Source organism: Telmatherina bonti (genome assembly GCF_933228915.1).
Source record: "Telmatherina bonti genome assembly, chromosome: 10".
Taxonomy (NCBI): Eukaryota; Metazoa; Chordata; class Actinopteri; order Atheriniformes; family Telmatherinidae; genus Telmatherina; species Telmatherina bonti.
Window position 1 is genome coordinate 21,631,334 of NC_136628.1, and position 27,579 is coordinate 21,658,912.

A 27,579-nucleotide genomic window follows, 5' to 3' on the forward strand; every position below is an offset into this window, starting at 1 on the left:
TATACACTTATCTGACAAACCTTGCTACAGTGTTACACAAAACCTTCTTCTTATCTTACAACGGGTCAACTGTTTAATTACAGGTCTGTTTAGAGGGGGATGGGCTTGGGAGGGGCGGAGCATCTAAAAGTACCATAGTCAGAGTGATAGACACGTATAAGGCGTAAACAGCACAGATCTTCATAAAAAAAAAAAAAAAAAAAAGACGCAATGCATAATCAAAAAGCTGTGAGCTAAGCAATGAAATGATCTACAAAGCATTTACATTGCTACTGACAGACGATACATGAAGGCATTGACAGAAGTTCAATGGCGTCTGTATTTTTAGGCACCGTGTTGATGTGAGATATGATATGTGTTTGTGAAGACAGGGGGTTTAATATGTGTTTGCGTGTCTGCTTGGCGGGAAACAGGGGGAAAAGACAAATATGGGGTCATGTAAGAAGCAGTCATGGCAGAGATGCAGATTTCCAAATGTTCATGACAAAGAATAAAAACAAAAAAAACGTGAGAAGAGGGACGGCTCCAGCAGCAACAGCAAGCTGCAGACTGAAAAAAAAAATCACCCGGAAATGAAGTAATAATTAAGAGGAGAATGTGACCAAGAAAAATGGACTGAAAAAAGAAAGGAAATAATAGGAATATAGATAAAGAAGTTCTCTGCCTTTGCCTCCTCTGAAGCGGGCAGTGGCCAGAGATGAAGAACAGTGGGAGACTGAAAGAGAAAATAACAGATACAGAGACCGAAAGGTGGAAAGGAGAGAAAGAGAGAGAGAGCTGCACTGCTCCCTCTGCAGTCTAAATGAAGTATTCTTTCTTTTCTTCTGCGTGTGCATGGTTGCCCTCAGCGTTGATGATGGCTGTGTCGGCATCGGGCGCGTCATCAGCTCCTTTGGCTTCGTTCGTCAAGTATGTTCCTATGGGATGAAAAAACAAACCTATTTCAAGGAAAACAAATACTGAGCAGCTCTGCATGGTGTTGGGTGCCAGAGGCAAAAAAAAAACCACATCTGAAGACAACATCAGTGATGCTACATTATTCATAAACAGAAAGATGAGAAACTGGGATAGTGTGGTATATGTAAGTAGAGTAGAGTGAGTTTGTAAAACCGTAGAAAGATTCAGCAGAAGAGGAGAAATGTCATTGATTTTTTTTTTCTAAAATAATTAGATTTACCTGCCGGTGCAATCAATTTACAATGTCTAGTTTCTACAGTATAAAAAAAAACAAAACAGCCATGTTAGTGCTGTCTTAACGTAAAAAACAAAACAATACATATAACAATAAATATATTTATATATAACAATATATATATATATATATATATATATATATATATATATATATATATATATATATATATATATATATATAAAACAAGATATCTATCTATATATATCTATATATCTATATATATATATATAGATATATATATCTATATATATATATACATAAAACAGCAAACTTGTAAAATGGGTGATGCTGCTGAGGGTTAATATTAGCTTAAGTCTATATTAGTGTGAGTATGACACACTGACCAAAAACAAGCTAACAAGCAGTTGATTTAGCTCTTAACCTTTCAATGGGTTCATTTGACAAAAAGGAAAGCTTAAACCATAAATGTTCAAAATGGCATCTTTCAGAATTAAGCTAAAGTGGACTTTAGATTGGCCATTGGCTTCCATTAGTGCTCCCAGGTACATCTTAGATTTCCCCTTAAAAAAGCATTAAATTACTACATCAATAAATACATCTCTTTCCCCACACAAGTCAATATGGTATCATCTCCATCTCAGCTCCATTTTTGCCATTGTGAGCGTGTTGACTGACATCTTTTAAACTAATGGCAAGAATTAACAAGGTCTATGAACAAAATAAGTTTGAATACATCAATTCAATTTAATCGGTGAACTCATGTTTTTGTGGGGATTCACAATGTGTAATTTCTTCATTTGTCAGTGGAGTAAACACATGCCACAAATTACATTAGTGTACAGAGCTACAGGGGAGACTGCGAGTTTCCTGGTCAAGCTTGGTATTTGTGCCTGCAGTGTTAATGGCTCTTGTGGGCTGCAGTCCTGCATGCTTTAGATGTTTTTCTTTAACAGCTTGTTGTCAAGTTCTGTCTATTTCTGTGATTTAGATGGGCTGCAGCAGGAAGCATCCCAAACCTGCAGGACAGTGGCACTTAAGGACTGACACCCCTAGGTTATGCCCTTTACCAGTCTCAGTTATCTAAACCAGTGGTTCCCAACCTGGTGTTCCGAAAAGAGGTCCCTAAGGCTTTTGATTTAAATTAATGCAATGTCCAGAGACGAGTTGAGGTGTGTTTGCGAAGTCTTTTATTATTTTGGTGTTTTATTAAAATTAAACAAGTGTTTTGGAAACATGAAAACAATGTGGACAATTTTATTAATGAAACATGTCTGAGAAATTCCACAACACAGAGGATTCATCATTAGTTTAAAATTAAAAAAGATAATAAAATGGTTAAGTAAGTGTCCCTTTGAAATGGTAATGGTCACTTGTTAGTGCCGCAAAAAGGCTTAAAAGTTAATCTAAAACCTTCCAGGCCATTAGGGAAATTTGATTCCTCCATGTGTCAGCCTGCCTACTTGTCTTTCACTGACTCTACAAAGTTGTCTGTGTTCAACGTTCCTTTGCTCAAGAAGTCCCGCTGTTTATGTAAGATCACTCTATTGTTCCAACTGAACGATGTTTAACTGACTTAATAGTTATGATTGATTCATTTTAAGTGGGTTGGGGAACCTGTTTGTGAGTGTGAACAGTTGTGTGTGTATGCAGGGACAGTCTTTGCTATGGGCAATGTGGGCGACCGCCAAGGGCGCAGCCTTTTGGGAGGCGCACGAGCGCCCTAAAAAAAAAAAAAAAAAAAAAAAAAAAAAAAATCAGCAGTTCTGCAGAATAATACAGCGCATTTGTACGTCAAGTTAATAAGCGCTGGACGCGCTACTACCATGTCAACTTGCTGCTGAGAGTAATGTAGGCCTGTACCGGTTGTGTGTGTGTCAGAAGAAAAGGGAGGGGGGAGACGGGAGGGGGGAACAACTCGCAACTGTAGACGTTGTGAACAAGTTCCTCATGGAGGAAAAGAGGGGAGGGGGCGGGGATAGACTAAACTCTTATTATCCCACACACACACACACCACTGCATCCAAATTATATATATATATATATATATATATATATATATATATATATATATATATATATATATATATATATATATATGTATGTATATATTATTATTATTATTATTATTATTATTATCATTCATAAATGATAATAATATATATATATCATTCATAAAATTAACATGTGTGTATAATATTAAATTTATTGCGTGAAAATGTTTTAAAAATGTTTTAAAAAGGAAAAAAAAATAAAAAGAAAACACGGATCTGTCTGCATCAACATGAATTTGTTCACATCACGTGACATCAATCTTAGCTCTGGGTGTTTGACGTATGGAGAGGTGATGATGTTTAGTCGAGTCAAAAGCGTGGTATAATGGACAAAAGACCAAAGAAACCATGAGGCGCCCAGTTCAGAAAGAGGAGGAAAGAAGAAAAACGGTCTAAAGATAAGGGTATGCAGGTCCCTATGATTGACGTTATCGTGCATGTAATGAAATAATTTTTATTATCCTCTTGCTAATATGCTGCTACTTAGCCACAGAATATGTTAGTGTGTGTTTGCAACACAACAAGTGCAGGTTCACACGTTATTCTGGGAATTTGGTAAGCCATAGTATGTCCTGACTGGAGTTTTTAATGCTATACATGGGTCTATGCTAATTTAAATAACTTAAATAGCATTCATGTGATGTCAATATACATTGACATGATATTTTGTAAACTTTATGATGCTTTTTGAATAATTTTTAGTGTGTTATGCTGAGTTAATAATGGGATGTTAACAAACGATAATTTGTGCATTATTATTGTTTATTTTATTTGGGTAACTGATGTAAATTAGATCCCACTGTTAAGTGGGATCTAATTTACATATTGTATCTCAAATTTAAATTCAGGGGCACTTCTAAAATATTTTAGAGCAGCTCCCACGGTCCAATATGTCACAGGAGTGTCTCTCTGGACTTGTCATCATCAGCATCAATCATACAACTACACAACAGATATAATATGATGTAAATTATGATTTTTCATCATTGAAGGTCAGAAAAGTCAGGTTTTAGATTACACTTGCTCTTTCATGTGGTGAAGCACTGCCTGATGACCCAAACACATTTTAATGCAAGTTGTAAATAGTTGTAAACAACTTTTGCATTTAAAAATATATTTAGGAAAATAACAAATAATATAATATCCTTGTGTTGTGTATGTGTGTGTGTGTGCGTATGTGTGTCATGGGCAGTTTGCCCAGGGCACAAAACTAGCCAGGACTGCCTCTGTGTGTATGGCATTTTTTTTTTATTACACATGCAATAGTTGAACAGAATTACCAGGAGCTTTTAGAGAGGTTGAGATTTGGGCTAGTTTTTATTGAGGTGGGCGGGTGTTTTGTTGTGTTTGGGCAAGAAAATGTCAGTCAGATCTGGCAACACTGGCTCCCAGCATGATTATGCCAACGTCATGCTTTACTGTGTTTTTGAAGTAATACATAGAAGTAAACCACATGTGACGTTTTTTTTTTCTTTCATGGCTGGATAGTTTAATCATGGTTTCAACTGACAAGAGGAGCATTTTTCAGGTCTGTTTCTATGGACCCCTATTCTGCATGTTTCAGTTTCTTCCAACTCCAGCACACCTGATTCAGATTAATTAAACTGCTTGTCAAGTTCTTTGCAAGCTTCCTAATGAGTCATTCATTTGAGTCAGGCGTGTTAAAGCAGGGTTAGCGCTAAGGGTGCGCTCACATCACATTAATCCACTAGATGCGGTTCGATTAGGGACTCAGTTCAGATTCAAATTCTTCCATGTTCGACTGTGAAACATTATACCTGCTCAGAGTGTATGTATGTGCATGTATGTTTTGCCTGTGTTTACTTGTGAACCCACAATGCACTTTGTTTTGTAGTTTGCTTTCTGTATTTGGTCTGCTTGAAACAGACTGAAACCTAAGTTTATAGGCAGACCGAGCCTGCTTCTTAGAATCAATTCAGAATTTGTTTTTGAATTAACATTACTCATTTCAAAGCAGAATTTATTTCAAATTTATTTTGAATAAAAAAGGCTGGTGTTAATGTGCCCCGAAAACATGCTGGGCAGGAGTTCCTTAAAACCTGGACAGAGGAGCACTGAACTAGTGTTCTTTCTTTCCTACATTTGGAAAATGTAATACAATTTGGTGAGATCCAACATTAAGTAATGACTTCTTATTGAATCCAGAACCCATTTATGCTAGTAAAGTTAAATTGACCAATATTCTTCAAACTAGGTTTGATGTATAGAAATTTTCAAAATTTCCAAACTTTTCTAAAATATGAGGCAAATAAATACTTTACATAATAACTTTGATCCATATAAATGTTTTTTACGGACATTCAAAACCACGTTTCACTTTATTATAATTTTATTGGACTCCACTCGGTGGAGCCATGTTGCTTCAGATTGTCATTAATGCCAAGAGAAAATCTGTTGTAAGAAATGTAAGAACAGAATAGAGGATGCTGTTTGATCACCAAAAAAATCTAATGATTTATTAAAGCGAAATTGTTGATTTTGGTCCATTTGGGTTTTTACCTTTATGCCTGGCGAGGTATCTTCCCAGAACTATGATTAAACACAGGGTGACAAAGACCACTACCGCCACCACTCCGCCGATCAAGGCGTGGTCAGTGCCATGCTGCCCCAGTGCATTGGGATCTGGATAGAGGCAAAAAGAGAGGATCAAAGTGTTGGTTAGTGAGGTTACAAAGTGAGAGCAGAGGAGCAGAAAAAGAAAGATAAAAAAGAGCATGCAGAAAGAAAAGGTGATATCCAGATCCTATTTTAACAATTGTTTTGAGCTGCTGTCATTCCTCTCTCTTTGCACATCATGCAGTCAGAGCAGAGCCGCAAAACTCTCAGAGAATAATAAAACAGAAAAAGAAGAGAGACGGACACCACATTGACACAAAGAGACAGTCAGACACGCATTCGCCCTGCAAAATGAAGGGAAAAGAAAATGTAAGAGGGACTTGGGGGGGAAAAAAAGAAGTGAATAATTCAGGACCACCCCCACAGTGCCGCAGGAGTCCCCAACATGCAAACCAGGGCAGAAGAGAAAGAGCTGTACACAGTAAATAAATCATCACATGGAAAATAAAAAGAAAAGATCTGCCTTTTTCTGATTTTTTGAGAAAGAATTATTGTTAGGAAAATGAATTAGATGTTGGAGAACTGCTACACGTCCCCAGCTGGTTGAAATGCAGTATAGATGACAGTCGAGCCATTAAAGACTGAAGAACCTACTTGTTCGTGCAAAAAAAACCAAAAAGGTTTTCTTTTCTTGCAACAAGAGGTTATATAGAGTTTTCAGTGACTTTTATTCCCCTTCAAAGTCAGATTTTTCAAGGTAACAATAAGGAAACGACAAAGATACATTCAAGATGTAAAGGTACCAGTGTGCTTAAATCTACAAGTCGACAGTGACAGCAGTGAGGAGATGGGCAACGGAATAGCCTGTATTATTAATATCATCCCACGACAGCTGAGAAATTACAGGAGTGCAATCTAATTATTGTCTTTCAAGTGTCATGGCATGCCATATACAACCCTACTACTTTCCATGTGTTATACTTCATTTGATGTGTGCTAATCTGGCAATGTCAGAGCAGGGAAAGCAGCGATAGGAGGATGAGTTATGCATACAGCACATGTCCATATATTGACTCGGCTTCTCTTCAGTATTCTGCTTTTTCTTTCTGTCTGCCCATGAGGCCAAATTGAACAGCTGGCTTGCTCTCGCTTCATAAGTCTCCATGGTGTGAGTGACCAGGCCGTCACACTTCAATGCGTCCCAGTGGACAAACACACAGTCACACCGTCGCGCACGCTCATAGACACAGATGTGAGGAACGTTGTTTCACTGTGCTGAAGTTCTGCTTGGTCAGTGGAGCAGAGAGTAGAGGAATGTTCCCCTGGCAGGACCCAGCAGGGCGAGGACCGGGGCGTTTAGTTACACACGGCTGTGTCTTCTCACCTCTATCTGTCATGACGATGTGTGCCTGTGTTTTCGTTAACCATCATACACACTCACTGCCTGGCCGGCTCCTCTTCTGCTGCCTGTTAAATGGGTTTGATGTAGAATTGTAAGTCAAAGCTGTTCACTTTTTCTAGAACATGTCTGGTTCTTTTATAGGTTACAAAGTATATGTGAAGTGCCAAAAGTTTTAAAAAGTCAGCAAAAATCCACGTGGTCCTCGCTGCTTATTTGTATGTTTGATTCATTCCTAATGCTCACAGATACTCCGTTGCATCCTAAATACTGTGACCTCATCGTTTCAAATGTCTTTCAAGGGTAAAATATTTACTCACATCTTTGTTATTATTTAGAGTCATTTTACATACTATAATAAGTTGTACAGAAAACTTAAGTAGGTACCAAAATTACAAGATATATTACAAAATACACTTTTACTTGACTTTAATGGAAATTATCTTGAGTTTGAGAAAAGGCAGCAAAGGAATTGTAAGACCCTGAGATGTCAGTTTGCAGCACACAAAGTAAAAAATTGAAAAAAAATTATTCTTTTGTCTATTTTATCTATTATTCTGTCTTAACATACTGTTTAATAGAGACTGTAATCATAGACTGCGTAGGCTGAGATTATAAGGTATAAAATGTAAATCAGTATTCCTTAAAAGTCGACCATTTTAAGCAACGATATACAACTTCAACCTTAACAGTCTGCTTTTGACTCATTCTGACGGCCCATTGACCTTGATCAAGCACATTTCTGGAGCTTCACAACTTCATTTTTTCAGCCTGGGGCATCAAGTTGCGGCTGCTTTTGTTTTGTGGCACTGTGAGATACGCAGGCAGCTGCTTATCAACACACTGGCCGTTCTGAACATCTTCAGTGGGTGATTCAGCAAAAAAAAACAACAAAACAAAACAAAAAAAACATCAAAGAGAGAGGAAAAGAAAAACAAATTGACAGAACAAGAGATGAGACAAAAGTCAACATCAGACTGTTTATTTGTTTTTCTGGCATGGAGGGAGCTTAGAGAAGAGACAGGACGCAGAATTAACTATCACTAGGGGATGCCAATGAGTAAAATGTATTTCCTTCATGAATTTCTCCTCTCTGCAGGCCTTCCTGGGTAAAGGTTGCAGTGCATGTCGGTCTCTCTTTCCTGTCCACTTCACCCTCCATCCTACTTTGTTTCTGCTAGAGTTTTTGCCTTCCTGTTAAAAGGGAGTTTTTCTCTTTGCACTGTCGCCTCATGCATCAGGATGGGGAATTGGATCAAAGTCAAGATTCAATGCAATCTGTTGGTTTTTGTTAACAAGGCTATTTATTATGAATTGGCTCGAATTGATCTGTCTGTAAGCTGCCCTGAGGTGACATTGCTGTGAAGTGGTGCAATACAGATAAAGCTAAATTGAAATAAACAGAATAAAAATATAAATCTGTTCATGACATGTAACCATGAGAAAGGAATATGACACTAAAGTGATGGAATACCCATTTTAAGCATGCTTCAAGCCAAACAAAGTTGTTTTTCACAGGACACAATAGAAAGACACACGACATAACATCAGCTCATAATTTTTGTAAATACTTTTTAAGCAAGTGCTTAAATCCGTTCTTCTATTATTTCCTTGTAGTGCACTGCTTCTAGAGGAAGCATGATATATTGCAAGTGTTTGCAAAGACAGACAAGAAGGGAAAAACAGCAGAAACTGATGGATACAAATAGGCAGACATTTCATTTAAACCAAGAAGAAGAAAAAGACAGAAAGAGAGGAATCTTTCCTGGTAAGTTTTACATTTTTATGACTCCTGAACACATTATCTTTTAATAAGGGCATATACATTCTTCTCTGTATGATTTAATATGAGAGCGTGGCAGAGCAAACTCTTCCTTTAATATTTATAACACCCTCCCTGTCGCCTGGCCTTGTGAGCTGCTTGTTTAATAAATTAAAAGGGTTAAGGTGTTCTGTGAGCCACTGCTAGGTTGAACGGAGACAAGTCTTAAACTGCCTCACTAACTCCCCATCTTATCCAGCTGGCTCCATGTGGGCTTGCTGCGACGAGATGTGACTGTGATACTGTTTTTAGGAGGTTGTACAAGAGCTGAAGATGGAAACAATATGATTTGACGTACATTTCGTGGGGTTATAATCCTTTTGTAAGGAAACAGTTTTACGTTGGCTTTTCATTACAGAATCCAGTAAATATAAATATGTGTGTTTAGCAAGCGGCAACCTCCAGCGGTTAAAAGTGAAGCCTATGCGGAAGTGCATAAAACTGCAATTCCCCCTTCATCCACTAGGGGCTGACTGCAAAACAGAGCAAATCCCCATAGACTCCCATGTTAAAAAGGCCAACTTCACGGCAGAAATAAACATGTTTACAGCCTGGTTCAAAAATCCATTTTAAGTTTATAGGTCAGGTTTACCTTCATGACAACTTTCGGGGGAGTGAATTTTTTTCTAACTCACCTGTTTAAAAGTAATTTAATCTCAAAGTTTGGCATATTTAGGGGCGTATCATTTTGAATGACAGATACCCAATCTCCCGCTTCAAGTAAGAAGAATGTAAAACAACCGCAGTTTTTAGCCGATTAACAGCGTGACTTAGCTTTAGCCTGTTTACCTCTGTTAGCTGGTTAGCTGCTGTTATCAGTTAGCTTGGTTAGCTCTTAGCTACAGGCAGCTTGGAGTTCACTCGATGTCAATCATCCGCCATGATGCTCACAGCCTCCCTCTCAGCTCCACCTCTTTGCCCATATTTGCATTTTCCGGGTGAGACGACGCGCATGACCCTGCCAAGATGGCGATGGTAGGAACTGCCCACCGAGCTTCATGTCAGTTCTTCAGAAACCTATGGGTGACGTCATGGAGGCTACGTCCATCTTTCTATATAAAGTCTATGGTGTATACGCAAAACACTGCCCACTGTAAGAGTCTGTCGATCTTCACAAGAAATTTTTGTCAACGGCTAAGGTATTATCACGGGATCTCCTGAGTCTTCCAATATATCATCCTCAACACTTTCTTTAATCTAAAGTAGTCTCTTTTATTAAAGGTCAGAAATGATCTGACACAGCATCCTTTAATTCATCAAATTAGTATGCTGCTCAAATTCTCTCTCCACACTGCGACTTAACACACAGCACATCTCGGTCATTCTATCTCTTCCCCCCTGGCTTTAAATATCAAAATTCATCCCCTTACAGGTATCCCTTTCTTCTTCTGGATTGTGCTCTTTCCGTTCTCGTTTTTAGATGAAGCTCTGTGAAGCAACAGGCTCAATTGCTCAGATCAATAAGGCAGTGGCTAGTTTTGGCACATAGGCTTTAAAGAGCTGCAGTGCCCTTGTGTCTGTAGAATCTTTGAAAATGTCCGTGAGCAAATGATTAAGCTTGAACAGAAAATATAAGTTTGCATTAGCAAAGCTTAGATCATTTTCATTCAGCTGCCAGAAGTTTTGCTGCTTCAATTTTTAAATCAACTTAGTTTGCAGTAACTTTTTGTGAAAACGACTGAATCTGCCAGTAAATTCAAACAAAGTTGTCACGAGATCTGTACGATATGGAACCGTCTCTTTCTTTCCCCACTTCAATAAACCTGTTGCTGTGCATCAATATAGTCCATGCTATCCAATTGCGCTATGTGGCACACAGAGTTCATACTGTCTTTAAACATCTATTTTAAGTTGTAATTTTTTTAATTTTGTTGTTTTGTTACTTTTTTCTTTCATAAAAATGCGTGATTTATTTTGGCCATCTTGAGAATGATGGACAAGTTCAGCCACTTGCATCCTATGGTTACCAAAAACAGTTTTTAAACATACCCTTCTTGATGAACTGCTTTTAGAAATGTACAGTAAACAAAAAAACAGATATGCTTTCTGTGACAAAGGCCTCAAAGGCAGCTGGAGCTGCATCGGCAGCTCAGTCCAGAGTTCTTGTGCTAAATGTATCAGCAGGAGTTGACACCATGCCATCTTACAATTTGTGTAAAGTAAAAGGCATCATGGGTTAAGCATGATATTGGTTTGATTCTATCTCACGCATCTTTCATGGTATCATAGCAAAGCAAGAACCACATCCCACTGCTTCTCCTCAGGGGTGCCCTAAGGCTTGCTGCTGGTTTCTTTTCTCTTCAACTATACACCAACTTCGTGGGCCTGACCATCCACATCCATGCTTTCTGTTATCCAAGCGATTCCTAGATGTATTTGTGATTTCCACAGTACGGACACACAATTGCTTTCCATTTGACCAAAAATGCCACCAAATCCAAGGTTATCTATCACCTTAGATGTAGCTGTAATGCTTGATGCACAGTAAATGTCTTACAAAAAGACCCAGAAGCCTTTAAAGTAACCAAAAAAAGCATGCCACTCATAGAGCACTACTGGCTGACACGACGGAAATCAAGTCTGTTACCAATGGAGTAACTTCATGGTCTGCATCCAGTTTCATGCTCCTTCTTGACTCCAGCACTCTTCTCAGAAATGTCTTCTTGTATTTTCATCCTGTCACACAGAGCATAGGCATCCCTCTACTTCCAGGAATCTCTTGAAGATTCATTTCTTCCGAGAAAAACATCCTGTCTTAATGCTTTTAGCACACAAACACACATAACTAGCGGTTGCTTGCTCTCCTTTAGCTGTTCTGCTACTTAATGACTAAAGGTTGAACATTTTTCCTTTCTTGTTTGTCCTGTCCAGCATACCTGGCTCATGACTGAGACAAAGACACAGAAAACCAAGGACACAAACCTTCACCCATGCAGTGAAAAATACAGTTTTTCTCAGAGGCTGTGTGTCACAGATGAAAATGGTGTCTACATAAAAAAAACATGCAATTTTTTAATTTTTTCCTGAATTTTTCATGTTCAGGAAAATACCAAAAAGATGACTAAAACTCCATGTTGAAATGTCTAATGTCAAATAACATAAAAAAAAAAAAAAAAATCTCATTAACAAGTGGGTATACCATTTTAGATTTTGCTTTTTTTTTTAAAGGAAATAATTCATTTCACATAAAAAAAACTGTTATAAATAGATAGTTTTTCAAATTGCTAATTTTACAAACATATAATAAAAAGTAAATAAACAGTGAATTTGAGTTTACTGTAAACTTACACTGTTTTGTAATATATACAAAAACAAAATTGATAGGTTATCCTGAGCAATCGTTTCCTTCATCATGCTTTATAACTCAGTTTTATAAGCTCTTGTGCATTTCTGCATCCTATCTGAGTAACTGATCAATGTTGTTACATGTGCATCACGGCTAATGATTTTAGCTACAACTTACAGACGTGTTCATAAATGGTTGGATCTGAAATTCTAACTGAAGAGGATGAAGAAGTCAGGACCATCTGTAACATTAAACAGACCTCTGACATGCGAATCAGGAATTCAAGCTTCTGCAAAGCTCCTAGAATTGGTCTGCTCCTGTTGGCTAACGATGCATGAAGCTGTTTATTTCCGAATCCATTCTGACTTTAGAAAGTTTACGGTAAAAACAGTTTCAGTATTTTGCAGATTTTCACTTTCATACAAAGTCTGCATGTGTGTATTGTCACATCCGGTAGATTGGTTTTTGTACTGCTCGAAGTGTGCATGGAACATGGCGTATGGAACAATTTCATACACATGTAGCATTTGTGCATGAGGCCCCTGATGGTGGTCCAACAGTTTGGATGAAAGGGCCACTCAAGACAGCAACAGAGAATCTGAAACTTTCTCTCTGCCTTTGAAATCTGTACCCAAGTGCTTGAAAGAATTAGAAAGACACACAAGAGGAGATGTTACCAAGCGGTGTGTTTGTGTGTGTCCTTGCACTGCGCTTGCTGGGTCAGAGTGGATTAATTAGATTTTGAAAAAACAAATTACCTCAGCTAATCATTCAATAAAGCCCACATGTGGACACTATCTTCAATAGTAAACCACCTATTTTTTTTTTCTTTTCTTTTTTTTTTGTCTTGAAGTGAAAAGAATTGGTGGTCAGCAGGGTGACTGCATCAAATCATAAACACAGCAAGATAATTAATCACATGAATTAATTAAGTTGCGAGAATCTATCAAAGCAGGTTGATGTTCAGCAAAATCCATAACCTCTCAAAAAATGCAATAAAGCACCAAAAAGGAGGAAGAAGAAACATGCCAGTGCCGCTACGTCGGCGGCAACTTTGTCGTGACCGTATAGTTGCAGCTTCCGAGGATTTCTCAGAGATGGAGGAAAAGCACAAAGCAAAGCAAAACAAAAGCAACTTCAATATCACCGCAACATGATGAGCATTTTTTTAAGGATCTACAAATCATAAAAAATGTTCTGTATGAGGACAAAAAGAATGACTGAAAGACTGAATGGGACTTTTTTTTTTTTTTTTTTTTTTAAATACTGCTTTATGAATGCTTCCTAAGATTACTAAAAGTGTCCTCTGCTATTGAGATTTAAGAGAATAGCTATTGCATAATTAATAATACTTGCCTCTGGTTTTAATGATTTCTCCTTTTTCTTTTTTGTTTAAACTCTATTCCAAATTGTTGTTATAACTCTTCCCCACAGCAAGTTAATGTGACAGGTCATCAATAAACTTGCCAACAATAAGTGGAGAGACCTTTGCGTTATGTTTTCATTTCTCCTGTGCTTCTCGGCTTTATGGTGTGAGGAGTGGGGATTGGAAGGTGACATGGGGAAGAGAGGGTCTGTGCTGTCACATATTTAACCATTTCACCATTAAACCCAGCAACTAACCAGCTGCCCTGGATACTTGCCCTTAAGAAATGATGTCCTTTGCTCATCAGACAGCCTAACCTGTTGTCCTCCATTTTAAAACAAGATCAATACCAATGAAATAAAGCAGTTACAAAATCCCTCCTAGGAATGAAAACTGTCTCTTTTCTTATTGACTTTTCACAAAAGGCTGGTCCTCATTCTTAAGAAAATTCAAGGTGAATGTGGGGTTAAAGTCATAAAGTATTACCTGAGGAAAGCAATCAGCCTGTTTCCTGCAAGGCCGTTTTAACAGCAATAGATAAATCATCATCTATTATGATCATTAATTCATCCTATGTTCTATTTGACCTCACACATTTGTTGATGATGTCGTCTTTTCCTGGTTTTTTTTTTTTTTTTTTTTTTTTTTGTCAAAATTGTACAAAGTAATTAAAAATATTTGTACCAAAAAGGATTTGGCAAATTTGGAAAAAATCTGAACTTTGTTTTTTTTTTTTTTTTTTTTCTCATTTTTAAAAAATACTAAAGACATGTTAAAAGGACAGATTGTCTCCAAGGAAATCTGTGAAAATGATAGCAAGTAACTGAATAAGAGACCATAGTTGGGATTTGATATTTGATTCCTCACAATAAGGTAGAGAATGTATTGTTGCTTTTAAACATGCATACATAAAATTATCATGGCTGCCTTGTGGCCTTTGTTTTCAAGTACTGCTTGTGCGCATCCTTTGCGAATGCAATATGTCAGTAACTGGTAGAGAGGTGCCAATGTGACCAGCTCACAGAGTCTATAACAGTTAGAGTTGGTGGCAAGTATCAAAGGCAAAATATGGTATATTTGGTTTAGAGGTCTTACATGTGCTCAAGAATACAACTGCTGTTTCTCTATCTGCTGTTATTGCAACATGAACCAATAATAACCTCTTTTACTTTTATTGCTTTAATATACCTAAGTGAGCAGAGCAAAGTGCAAGCCAATTCTTTTTGCCAGCATATCAATATATTTTAAACAGAAAATATTTTTGTTCAAATAACTTAATCTGAGCAAATAAAAATTTAATCTGTGCACACAAAATGACTTTCTGGTTTTGCTCCTGTCTGTATAGATGTGTGATTATAAAACTTTTCCCCAGTTTTATTTGTCTTCTCCCTCATTCCTCTGTCCTGTATGTGCTAATGCCCTCTGCACATGCTCACAGTGTACCAGTTCTGACAACACGCTCACTCAGTGCGGGACTATAAATGTGCCACAATTCTAACAAATTTGCAGCATCATGGTAACACTGGAAATGAAGGTGTCTAAGTCAAAAGCAGTTAATTTCAAAACTCATCAGCATTACGTTTTTTTTAAAATTATAATTCCTCCCATGTGGCTCATGTGAGGTATAATTTTAACATTTAACTTTTAGTTTTTGGTTTTTTTTTTGCATTATTTCTTGTGACACATGGGTCTGTGTGTGTGTGTGTGTGTGTTATTTTCCACCACAATTTTAAATTTCATGTCTAATGACTGATTTCAGCTTCTACAAAGTTTAAGTGGTGACCAATCACCTTTGCATTAGATGTTTTTCTGACCACGTCTTCCTGGAGGACAATGGTTTCCCTCCTTCCAGTTTTTGATAATATGTTGGACAGTTCTTCACCCAACTTAACTTCACTTAATCCAAAAAGCTTAGACAATAATACCAAATTCTGAACCCCAACCAGTTGCTCTGCTGTCTCTACTGTCTTCCAGAGGAGATGAATGACTGATTTTGTATTTAATTTTTACTGAAGAAAATTATAGCAGATAGATTACCATAGTAACCTTCTTTGATAGTTTAGATGTTGAGTAGGAACCGGCTTCTTGGTATCAGTTTAGGAAAAAGTTCTGATATCTTCCACTTCAAGATTTACTCATTGATTAAAAGTCTCAAGGGTTCTATACTTTTAACTTGAGTTCCTTTCAGAGAACAACTGCCTTAGAAAAGAGAAGTTTTACTCTTTGAGAAGGTAGATGGGTATTATTTTAGCTTTTTTCTGTTCCTCTCCACAGGCACAGACAATAGGCATGAATAATTGCTGGCTTCTCAGCAGTGGGTCCTTTTTCTGCAGCAATAACAGGCTATGGGGGCTGGGGTTGGCCACACGAACGCTGATCATCGGGAGCGAATGGTAAATATTTTAAACAGCAGAGGAACCCTTGTGCGTGGTTCAACCTTTAAAAATCACAAGGTCAAAGCTAATTTGCAAGCAAGGGAAAGACACTTGGCAAATTTCAGAGAACCCAGTGCTGATGAGGACAGAGAACGAGTATATGTGTGTGTTCGTGCAAGGGAGGGCCCATTACATAGACCTGTGATACTTAGGAAAGAGTTATTATAGCCATTAAGGCTGGCCGGGCTATTGAAGCAGTGTGAGTGTTGAGCATACCTGCCAGCACCTCATTAATAAAGTGAATCACCGACTGCAGTTATGCATCAGTCCAGACAGTATACAAAAAGGATGGAAAAACAGGAATCTTTTGAAATCCTGTACACTAGCCACACTCCAAAGGTCAACAAGTGTAGGATTTATAAGCACTGGTTTTTGTGGATTTTACATAAGCCACTGGAGCTGGTGAGGTTACAGCGTTAAATATTTATTCACCTATAAGGATGAATAAATGTTTCTATTGAAGAGTGCGGGATTATTTAAGGTCCTCGTACTATCTGTCACCATGTTAGCCAAACGAGACATAAAAATTATGTAATGAAAAATATACAATAGATATTAAATCCTTATTAAACAAAGAAAAACCTTTTGCTGTGACTAAAAAAGACAATTACTATTTTTTTTTTATGCCTCGAAAGGAATTACAGCTTTTCTCTTTTTCAGATTTTCCATTAACATATGTTGCTGAATTAGAGAATACGTTTAGCATACCAGAAGACAAGTAAAAAACTTCAGAATAATAAATGTTTCTGCTGAGATTCATGTTTCAGTACTAAATAATCTCTTTCTGCTTGCCAGTCAGTCAAAGTAGGAATGTTGGTAATCTAAAACTAATAACAGAGCAACACCAATTGGGGAAGACACTGAAATGGCTACTTACACTTATTTTTGTTACACTTGATTGTTGTAAGGAAATTCAACGCTGACAGCCTTATGATGGTGCCTTTGTATATTTTTCTTTCAGCCACATTTTTCCTTTGGCCCATAACTACAACAGCATCTACAAGGGCTTCTCCTCTTTTGTCCAGTATAAGCAAGACGGAAACCCAAAGAACTGTGCACTTAGAAGAGCTTGTCGTAATATGCTGATGTTCTCTTCATCCAGACTACGGTGCTGAAGTCATAGTATGCATTTCCTCTCTACAGGCAGACAGTTTTATTAGGAGACAAAAACATCATGGGGGCCGATATAGCTCCACAGTTGTTTGCTTTCATCCCGAGCTTGTGAAAAATCCTGGTAATAAATCAAGCAGACACATGAAAACAGATAGTGTGGTATCCTGTGAGTGGGGATGCAGCGATGGAGTCTGATATTTAGATTCCCTGAAGATACACTGAGAGGCTCAGTTTCTCTTGTGTCCCTGCATTACACAAACAGACATCAGAGAAGAACTGAGGCACACTGATGAGGAACATCCTACAGTGTGTGTAAACCTGTTATCTAACAGGGTCTTCAGAGAGATGTGAGGGCAGAAGAGAGGGAACGCAGAGAGAAATGAAAGGAAGACAAAGCAAAGGGAAAGTAGTGGGGGAGTCAGGTCTCCTGTGGGACTTTAAAGATGGTAATTTACAGAAAGCAGCAGTGATGAGGGGAAATTATTCTGAGATGGGGACTCTGGAACACCATGAAGTTGAGAGCAGTAAAAGAAAAGCAAGACTTGAGGTACTTAGTTATAAGTTCAGTAAGAGTTTTTTTTATTTTATTTTATGAGGAAATCAGTAAAGTTGCTTAGGAGTAAAGAAAAAGAAGAGATCAAAGACAAACTGATGTGTCTCCAGTTGTGTTTTTTTTAATTTTTTTTTATTAAAAAGCTAAACTAAACATTTTGTGAGAAAAAAAATAGTTAAGTACAGTTATAAGTTAAATATTCTAAGTTAAAAATACTTTTATGAGCTCATTTATGCCAGAATCTTTGAAAAAAACAAAAAAACTAAAAACATGCTATATATTTACTCCTGGTTTAAAATATGGGTTTGTAAATATGAGTTTGCCAGGACCTTCATATAGAGCCCATTGGAGCACATTAGTATAAAATTGGCATGTCGCCCTGTAGCTGACGTTTCATTCTGCAGTATGCCATGGTTTCATCAACCAAACAAGCTAATACAGCAAAACCTCCTGAGAGATTTGCAATACCCCCTTGTATTTCTAATGCAATCAAAGACGAAGTGGTGCCAAAACATCCTTATGCCCAGCCACATTATCCAGCTCCTCTTGAGGGATCCTAAAGCATTCATGGATCAAGTGGGAGATGGAATCCCTTCAGCATTTTCTGAGTCTGCCCCATGGTATCCGAGCAGCTGGATATACCAGAGTGCCTCCACAGAAAGTCTTCCTATAGGGATACTGATAAGCTGTCCAAAACAACTCAACAGGCCCCCTTTAAATGCATAACCAGCTCATCTGGACATGCTGAAAGACCTCTGGATGGTCTGATTCATTTTAATGCAAACACACACTCTGCAAAGCATGTCAGCCATTTTAACACCACAACATAGTGAACCTGGGGGTAGATAGGGAGAAGATGGACTGGCAAATCAAAATCGGCATGAGGTGGAGGACAACAGACTCTTAAAGTCACCAAAACAGATATACGGCATCCATCACCGAAAGCAGAAGTGATCTGGTTCACACCGACACTTTGCTTGGATTTTTGCTGATAATGCAGAAAACTTTCTGTCCAATTTGAAAGAAAATAGCAACCGCGCTTGTGCATATGTTCCTGCAGAGCCAGCTCATAAAATCCCAAGGGAGGTGCAGTCTTATGTTCATTTATGTTCATGCATGGCTGGATGCAAAGACTACCAGACACCCTGCAGTATACTAGATTAAAGAGCTGGTCAGACTTTTAATAACCAGGATGAAGGCAGCATTATGTCATCTAAACTTCAATAAAGTTCAACACCTTTGCCAGTGAGTATAAAAAAAAGCCCAGCAAAATATTCCGCTTTTGGTTTAAACATGATGGCAATAAAAGTGGTTTTGGCATTCAGAAGAGAAAAGATAAAACGTTTGTTTGGCATTGGGTTTTACTGGAGGACGATGGCAATTAAATCCCCGCTGCACATCAGTTCATTTTAACTTTAAATCCACGATAACTCTGTATGTCATCTCCTTTTGCAAGAGCAGAACCTTGAAAATGGACACAACCTCAGAGCTTTTATGAATCATCACACTTTTCTATCAAATTGATCATTTTCATGATTAATATTTTAAAGCATGACGCTAATCTAAACCTAACAATCAGCTTCGATTAAAATAATTATTTAAAAATGACATATATGCAGCCATGACAGCAATGACGCAATGTTTACTGGGTATTCTCCATGATTTAGTGGCCGTGACAAGACATTTTCAGCTGGACATGGCATTTGCTTCTTTGATGTGTTGGGGTATAGAAACATAGAAATCTTTCAAATACCAACAGAACATTACACAGATTATGCAACAGACTACTTCTGCATACAATAACTCAGAAAGTGTAAGAAAATCTTAATGAGGTCATTAATATGTATATGTCATTATTGATGTGACATACACACACAGTTTGCTCCCTGCCCTTCAGGGCAAAACGTTTTTAAAAAGTTTCTAAACGTATCAAGGCAAGAATTGGAAAGAGCTGAAAGACAAGGGACGTAAAAGTCAGAAGGAAGTTGGAAGACAGGGTAGCATGCTGAGGGAGGGGGGTTGTAGAGATGTGTGGGGGGTGGGGTGGGTTACTGTACCTCTGTTGCCAGTGACTGTGGGGTCTGAGGCGTGGGTGCCTAATTGAGCTGTAGGATCTGGAAGGATGGGATGTGGGGGGGGAGTGGTGGGTGGAGGCGGGGTGGTGGGGACGTCTGGTGGAAGGCACACAGATAAACATATATACACAAAAATAATGAAATAATGATAACAAAAACAAAGAATGCACACAAGTGATGCAATGAACAACATACATGAACAACTGAAGCGATTTGTACTGTTTTCATACAACTATTGAACCTTTTCTTGCTGTTTAAAATGTGCAACTGCAGCATTGTGCATTGGAGCACTTTGGTCAGCTATGGCTTTTTAAGTGCACTATAAATAAAGTTTCAGCTGCGTTTGCTGTTGGAATATTGCCAACAACCTCTTTTTTTGTTGATTTTTATTTTGCTCTCTTGAAATTGTAAAAGAATAGATAATGGTGAGATTGATATGACTGTTTGGTGTGCTATCACTGTCTTCCAACTGAAGCAGCCATAATGGTGTCCTATAAAGGATCATCTCACAGGAAATATGGCTAACTTAATGTTGCAACATGGCACTGAACATCATTGTTGAGTCTAATGTTTAAGGAGCCACAATGTCCACCGAAGGAGGCTAGAAGGCCTGGTTAGGTAAAACTGCTAAATGCTTTGCTTCCAATCTTTATGAGATGGAGACCAACATAAGCTCTGCTAGCAATACAACAGCACTTTACTACTACACTTTTCGCACTTGTACAGTTCAGAGGTGTTTTTACAATGTCCCCTTGGTGGATGTCATTTTACAGATTGCCCTGGTTACGTTTAAATAACATGTAAAAAACCTTTGTTGTGTCCTGGTTGGCAGAAAGGCAGTAACTTGCACATGATTTGGGATAAATCACAGCTGGGTCAAGGTATGGATGTGAAATTCCATTTGCTTTCCTAACTTTAGTGCTTGGGGTAGGTGGTTAGCTCAACTTCGCTTTACTTTGTCCTTGAGCTGTCCTTCAGATCCAACAATGGCAGTGATGAAAAAGTTACTTTACTCATTAACATAATTTAGAAACCCCTTATCTTAAGAAAACAAGCCTTCCTATCTCAAGATATGAACATATATAATCATTTTCATCACATGAGATCATGACATAACTAACCTGTTATCTGTACAAAATGAGTTTCGTTATATTGAAATACAAACACATATAATGTCAATGTTGACATGATGACATGAAAATATTCATTTCTCAAGTGTGTCCTGGCTTACAATCGGTAATTTTATTAGTCTGGGTGAAATTAATTTAAAATAAGTAGGTTCATTATGACAATGAAAACAAAAAGGATACATACTAACTTAAAGCCTAAGTATTCTTGCTATTATGATTTAAAATAACTGTCCTTGGATGTGAGGAGTTCTCTGAAGTTGGAAAAAAAAAAAAGTTAACTGTTCATATGTTGGCTGGTGTTCGTGAAGACAGAAAGTGGAAACTACAGCAAATGAAGAGTTATTTGACAAATGATCTGTGCCAGTTACACATTTTTCCAATAGCTGTATTTTTTCGTAAAGCTAGTCAAGCCATCATTACCATCCTCTGTTTTCAACTCCTCACCAGAGGACAATGGTAGTACTTCATGCTAGGAAGTACTTTCTTATTGTCACATGTTAAAGCCAACGGGAAAAAAAAAAAAAAAAAGATTGAAACATTGTGTGACCAAGTTAATGAGGTTACACTACCACCTTGGCTTTAATGTTTATGTCACTCGGCATTTTATAGTGAGCTAGAGGCTTTTAATTGGCTGTGGTAGTGTTTCTCAAGGCTAACTGTCCTCTGTGTCTTGGTGACATTTCAGTGTGACTCACAGAGCAGCTTACTACGTGTCTGCAGGAAATAGGGAAGAGAGAAAATCGTCTCCCTGTTGGAGGGGGACCATTAAAAAGGTATTTTTCAAGAATTATGGAGGCAGTTGTAAAAGGCTAAAAGGTGTGCTAATCACTAATGAAGGGTAGAAACAGACTCAGTACCATTTCAGGCGAACAAGTAATGAATCTGAATAAGACTCTTTGACCCTCCCATACGCTGAAGTCTTTTTTGCTGGTACAGAATTTGTCAGTTTAATATCATCGGCGTCAGTATGCGCATTGGTTTTTCTTGCTGTTCGCTTCAGCTGGCATTTGAAGGAATTGTTGAGTGCAGGCTTATACCACAGCATGGGTGAGAAGTGCACTAATTGAGCTAGAACTGTAGCAATTAGCTGAAAGAGAATTCATTTCTTGATGAATCAAAAGTGGTTAAAGGGAACAGGAAATGCAATATCAAAGAATAAGAAAATGCTTGTGGTGTGTTGGCAATCCTATTCAGTACGCTACATAATGTGTGTTATGGACTGAAGGATCATAAGTATTGGTCCCCAGTATACCTGTATGTTAACTCCATATTGGAATTTGCATTTCCATCTATTTTAGTTGTCCCTATAAAAGATTTGATTTAGATAGTAGATCTTGTTTAGTTGTTTTCAATGTCCGAATGAAAGCTGGAACTACAACAGTTATCTCAATTACAGACTTGGAAACATTAAGAGGACACAAATAATGCTGCAAAGCATCATACAGCCAACACAAATGATGTTAGTTTGAGTCAAAGGTAGAGTTAATGACATTATTTAGTTTTACAATGTTGAAATTTCATTGTTTGCTTTGATCTTCCCAGGTTTGCACACATTACTGAGCACTAACAAGATGAAGTCACAAGCCATTAACATGCTGTCTACTTAGAGGATGAGATTACAGTATATTTCTATGACATTTACAGTCTCAGCTTGATTCGTGGCTCTCTTAAAGCTCTTGTCATTTGTGCAATGAGTTGAATAAAGTCTCTGCCTAGAGAAATTAATAGCATATAGGTATAGAATAGACATGGTTCTATTTGAAGGGATATTTCAGTTTGGCTACAACAAAGCCACCATTCCCACTATTTATTGGTGGTGTGGGCAAATGCTATTTATTTAATAACATACTTCTGATGGTTTGTAGTGAAATTAATTAAATAAAACAACATAAACAAATTTAAATGCATGTTATAATTGTTTTTTCCATTTTTTAAAAGTTTGATTATTTTACGTAACATCTGTGATTTTTAAAATATTTCTACTTTAGTATATGTCCATGCATTTCACAGCACGTCATAACCTACTGATGGGAGTCTTAGTTATCTTGTTTATTACATTTTTAACTGGTTAGTTACAACAGTAGACGTCATAAACAATCAGGAGCTAGAAATCTCCCTAGCTCTGGCAAAGCTGACGGTTGTTGAAGTTGTCTTATGCTTTTCCTTGGATTTTAATCCAAGGAAAAGCACAAGACAACATATTTATCTGCTTTAAATAAAAGAGCATATAACACAGTCCCCAAAGTGCACACAAACACACACATATTAATGTAATATTTTATAGATCAACTGACTGAAATGTTACTTTCTTGCTGTTCAGTCCATCATTACAACCTGTCTAACGTCTCTAAAGCAGAGGTATGAGAGACATGCACTGCTCTGCTGTCCTTTTTGTTGCATCATTACTTAATGCCAAGAGACAAATGGCAGAAGAGAATTGGAAGAGAGAAAGAACTATCTGTTTTCCCTGACAGTGAGTCCCTTTATCCTCCACATCTGCTGGCGTTACAAGGAATTACTTATCCTGGTATTTCTGACAATGCAGCACTAAATTCTGCCTTTCTCACACATTTCCCTCCTGGTGTGTGTCTGTGTGTGGAAGATCTGGGACACAGGTTTATTTAAAGAAAGGCGTTGGTGGCATTTATGTCACCTAAGGCCCATATTTTCCCTGAGAAATATGGCACCACTAATCACTCTTTGCACTGATACAGTATGCAGATTAGGAGGTACTAAATCCTGGTTTTTGCTGTGGACTTTGGTGCTTGTGATGCTTGTATTCCCACTATTTCTATGTAGCATAATTGGGGTCCAAAATGTCCTCTTTTAGCTCTTTCATCTGTCAGTGATGTTTAATAAGTAACCAGGGGAAAATATCTGTTTCTGTACTTTGGGCCATCATTACATGAAATGCAATTACTCACACAGCCCTGCCTCTGAACTCACCGTAGACGTAGAGTATATAGTCATCACTGCTGGTCCCTAGGTGGTTGCTCGCTTCACAACGGTAGGTGCCATTGTCTGTCTTGTTGAGTGAGGTAAAGGTGAGCTCCCTCCCCTCTACAATCATCCTGTCCAGGTCAGGAAGTTCACCTCCATCCTTTGTCCACATCACAGGATCTGGCCTTCGATTTAAGGGCAAGTGTAAGATAATCAAAGACACAACATGCGCTCTTCATGATTCAAACACTAACTCTGAATTTAAGTTACTTACGATGGGTTTCCTTTGGAAACACACTCCAACTTTAAATACTGGCCCTCCTGAGGGATTGCAAGGGAGTGGACAATCTTTACATGTGGAGGATCTGGAAAGACAGGGAGAATGTAATCTCATGGGATACAGCATAGAAATGATGCCATTATTTTTCTTATATAATTCATTCAAAAACAGGTCAGTGTTTGATTTTTCTTTACAAAAATGACCTAAGTATGATCATTCCAAATGCCACAGGAGATGAAAATGCAAACAAGTGTACTCGACAACTGAATAGTGCAAAAGAAAGTCTGAGTAATGGTCTTATTCACAGTGACATTTCTAATGGCTCATCTTCCTTGATGCTACTTTTATTTGGGCCTATGAGATCATTTCTGCTCATAACTCGAATGCCACTTACCTGATTTCAGCAGTCATGATAGCATTGAGCATCTCTTTTCTTAATGTCTGTTTTCTTTGTATTTAACTTTTCCCTCATGCACATGTTTTATGTGTGTATTTGAGAGCATGTGCTCAGAGTGTACACTCACAGTGGACCTCCAGTACTTCAGTAGCCTGCTGTGGTGTCTGTGTGAGGGCCACATGGTCCACTCTGCAGGTGTAGGCCACTCCATCATCATTTCTGTCCACGAGCAGCTGCAAAGAGCTCCGAACTGTAAATGTCTTCCCACTTGCATTCACCTCTTTTGCACCTTTGGAAAGAGTTGAACATCGTCAGCGGTGCAGCACATTTATCTTACAATACATCGAAGTGATGTTGACGTTTTTTCACACTTAAGTTAAGAGTTGTGCTACATCAACCGCCAGACTCTCCCAGGGTTTTCTTCCCATCTACTATCATGTAATAAAAGCAATTTAAAAGTGTATTATCCTCATAACATCTTACCAACACGGCGGTGAAAACCTTCTCTGTGTACAGTAGCAAATTAAATATTTGATGCTAACATTGTGTATCTGTGACAATCTTACACCAAGCTGTATTTAAAAACTAGATGAAGTATCGTCATTGTCATTGTTTGATCTTCGATTGCACTCCTTTCTGATTCCTTTGTGCAGCTTTATTTTGAATAAAACTAAGCACTGTAACAGGTATGGCACAAATGAATTGCAATCAAAGAAATGGAAAAGCCCTCACTGAACATGAGGAGGGAGACCTGACTCCTCTCAGACAGCGACATCACGGTATACTTAAACCATCAAATGAAAGTATTCTTAGGAAACAGCCAGTTTTAGCTAAAATTTTCCAACTACTAATGCTTTTTAATAGCTCATCTTCCTTGATGCTACTTTTATTTGGGCCAATGAGATTATTTCTGGTACTAACTTGAATTAAAACAATATCCTTTAATTCAAGTCCAAGAATCTTCAAATGTAAAATGTATATTGTTGACCATGCAGTATATACTGTAGTCTCAATATCTCTGGATGTGATTTTCTTAACACCTTTACTAAATCTCACCAAATTACTTAATATGCTCCTGCTTCTCCAATTGATCCTGTTGCATGCCAACTATTTCCAGCTGCATTGGGATAAAGAGAAAAAAAAAAGCCAGTGTAATCATACATTTGGCTTATAGCAAAGAGTCATTATACCTCTTTATCTGATCACCTTGCAGTCAGAGTCATCCTGATGACACCTGCCTTGAACTAGGACCAAACAGCTGATCCACCTCCCTGGGCCCATCAACATCCCAATCACTGCCAAGGAAGTGCAAAAACCATTCAACCCAGCCTCATCAAATTATGTGCCTGATGGCCTGCAATTTGGCATATGTCTTGATTACATCTGTCCATCTTTTGCTTCATTTGCCTCCCTAATGACATCAGTCTTAAAAGAAGTTAAATGCTTCATTTAGGTGCTATGATCTCCCCTTCTTTCCAAATGGGAGGTCAGAGCATTGGATTCCTGCACCACTGCCTTTCCTTGTCCCTTTCATACTGTCCTTGAGCTCAAAGACTTTGGCATTGCCTTCTGCCTGTGCACCAAGCACAGCAATAGACTGAAATTTGCTCAGTGTTGCTCTTTTATTAGATTGCATCAAGTTTTTCTTCTTCTTTTTTAAGATAGATACAATCATGAAAGACTGAAGGCGCTGACTGCAGCTGGCAAGTATCCTTTTACAATCCATGACTACATTATTTAAAGAACCAGGCATGTTTTTGGGTCAAATATGACATTTCAGAAGGTTATCCAAGGCTTTCTGACTTGCTGCCTAATAACATGACACGCATGTTCCCCAAAACTCAGAAGCAGCAACGCATACATTATGTAATACAAATTTCCATCCTGTCCCAGACTCACACTGAAGCCAGTCGTCTTGTACATTTCACCATCACTACATTTCCTTTTAACTTTTTGATGTACTGGCTGATAACAAAACACATTCACCTCCAAGGAGCTATTTTCAACCCTTCCTCTAGTCAGATCCATTCAACCACTTCTCACCTACCTTAAACAGAACTGTTTGGTCTGCTATGATGATATCATCCGTTTATTTTCATGAGAAAATGGGCCAACCCCACTTTATACTTAATTCAGCTGTCTCTGGAATCAGATGTTGCCCTGCTTTGTGGAAATGGCTCATTGTTCCTATTTTCAACATTTTTGCACTGTAGATCATAACAAATTAAAGGCAGTATAAGCACATTGTATGTACAGTATGCTTCTCATGCCGACTGCTTTTGATTTTATCTCTTAAAGAGACTGTATACAGAGTGCATTCTTCTCTGCTGTCTGCAAAACTGCTCCACTTTCTCAGCTCCTGCTTTCAGTTCTGCCAATCAACCTTTCCGCTCAGCCACTTCCACCAACTGAAGCAATGAGCCCGCCTCCCCAAGAGATGAATGACTGACAGGTCTGCAGTGTTAGCAACATCCAGCCAATCAACAAGCTAAAGGAAATATGGATATCTTTCTTCACAAATAAGAAACAGCAGCAGTCAGAGGAGAGTGAAAAAGATGAAAGGGTGGAAGAGAAGAAGGGGTAGGCCTAATTTCTGAAGAAGAATTCATTAGGAAAGCAAGCAGTTGTACTTTAGTAGTTATGCTGGCACCTCAAAAATGGCTCCTCAGTATCTCTTTGTGTCCTCTTTAGTCCTTAATGCTTCCTTTGATTCATTCCTTTCCCATTGTTGCTGTTGATATTTTAGAATACTATCTTCAATGCTAGTCTCAGTAAGTAGCTGATTTAATCCTTTAATCAAATAAATTAGTGATTGAATTCGATAAGTCATGTTTCTTGAAATAGTGTCATAACTTAATTAAGTAGAAATGTAAAAAAGGATATTTTTCTATATAAATTCAGCTCATTTGCATTGTAGAATCAATCAACGGATTTCAACCCATGCATTTTAAACATGTCTGAGTTTAAAACAAGGATGACTTTATTTATTTAAGTTGTTG

At 37.9% G+C, this 27,579-nt stretch overlaps 1 protein-coding gene across 1 annotated transcript in view; it reads right to left on the minus strand.

Moving 5' to 3' along the window:
* Positions 1 to 798: 798 nt before the first annotated feature.
* Positions 799 to 27,579, minus strand: part of LOC306761039 (cell adhesion molecule 2-like) — a gene marked incomplete at both ends in the record, with an annotated part of 235,215 nt that continues 208,434 nt past the window's right edge. Inside the window, 6 exons of the mRNA XM_079247119.1 lie at positions 799 to 917; positions 5,728 to 5,850; positions 19,816 to 19,929; positions 23,910 to 24,088; positions 24,178 to 24,268; positions 24,708 to 24,869. Of these exons, the coding sequence (XP_079103245.1) occupies positions 799 to 917; positions 5,728 to 5,850; positions 19,816 to 19,929; positions 23,910 to 24,088; positions 24,178 to 24,268; positions 24,708 to 24,869 (788 nt within the window). The remainder of the gene's footprint in view (positions 918 to 5,727; positions 5,851 to 19,815; positions 19,930 to 23,909; positions 24,089 to 24,177; positions 24,269 to 24,707; positions 24,870 to 27,579) is intronic.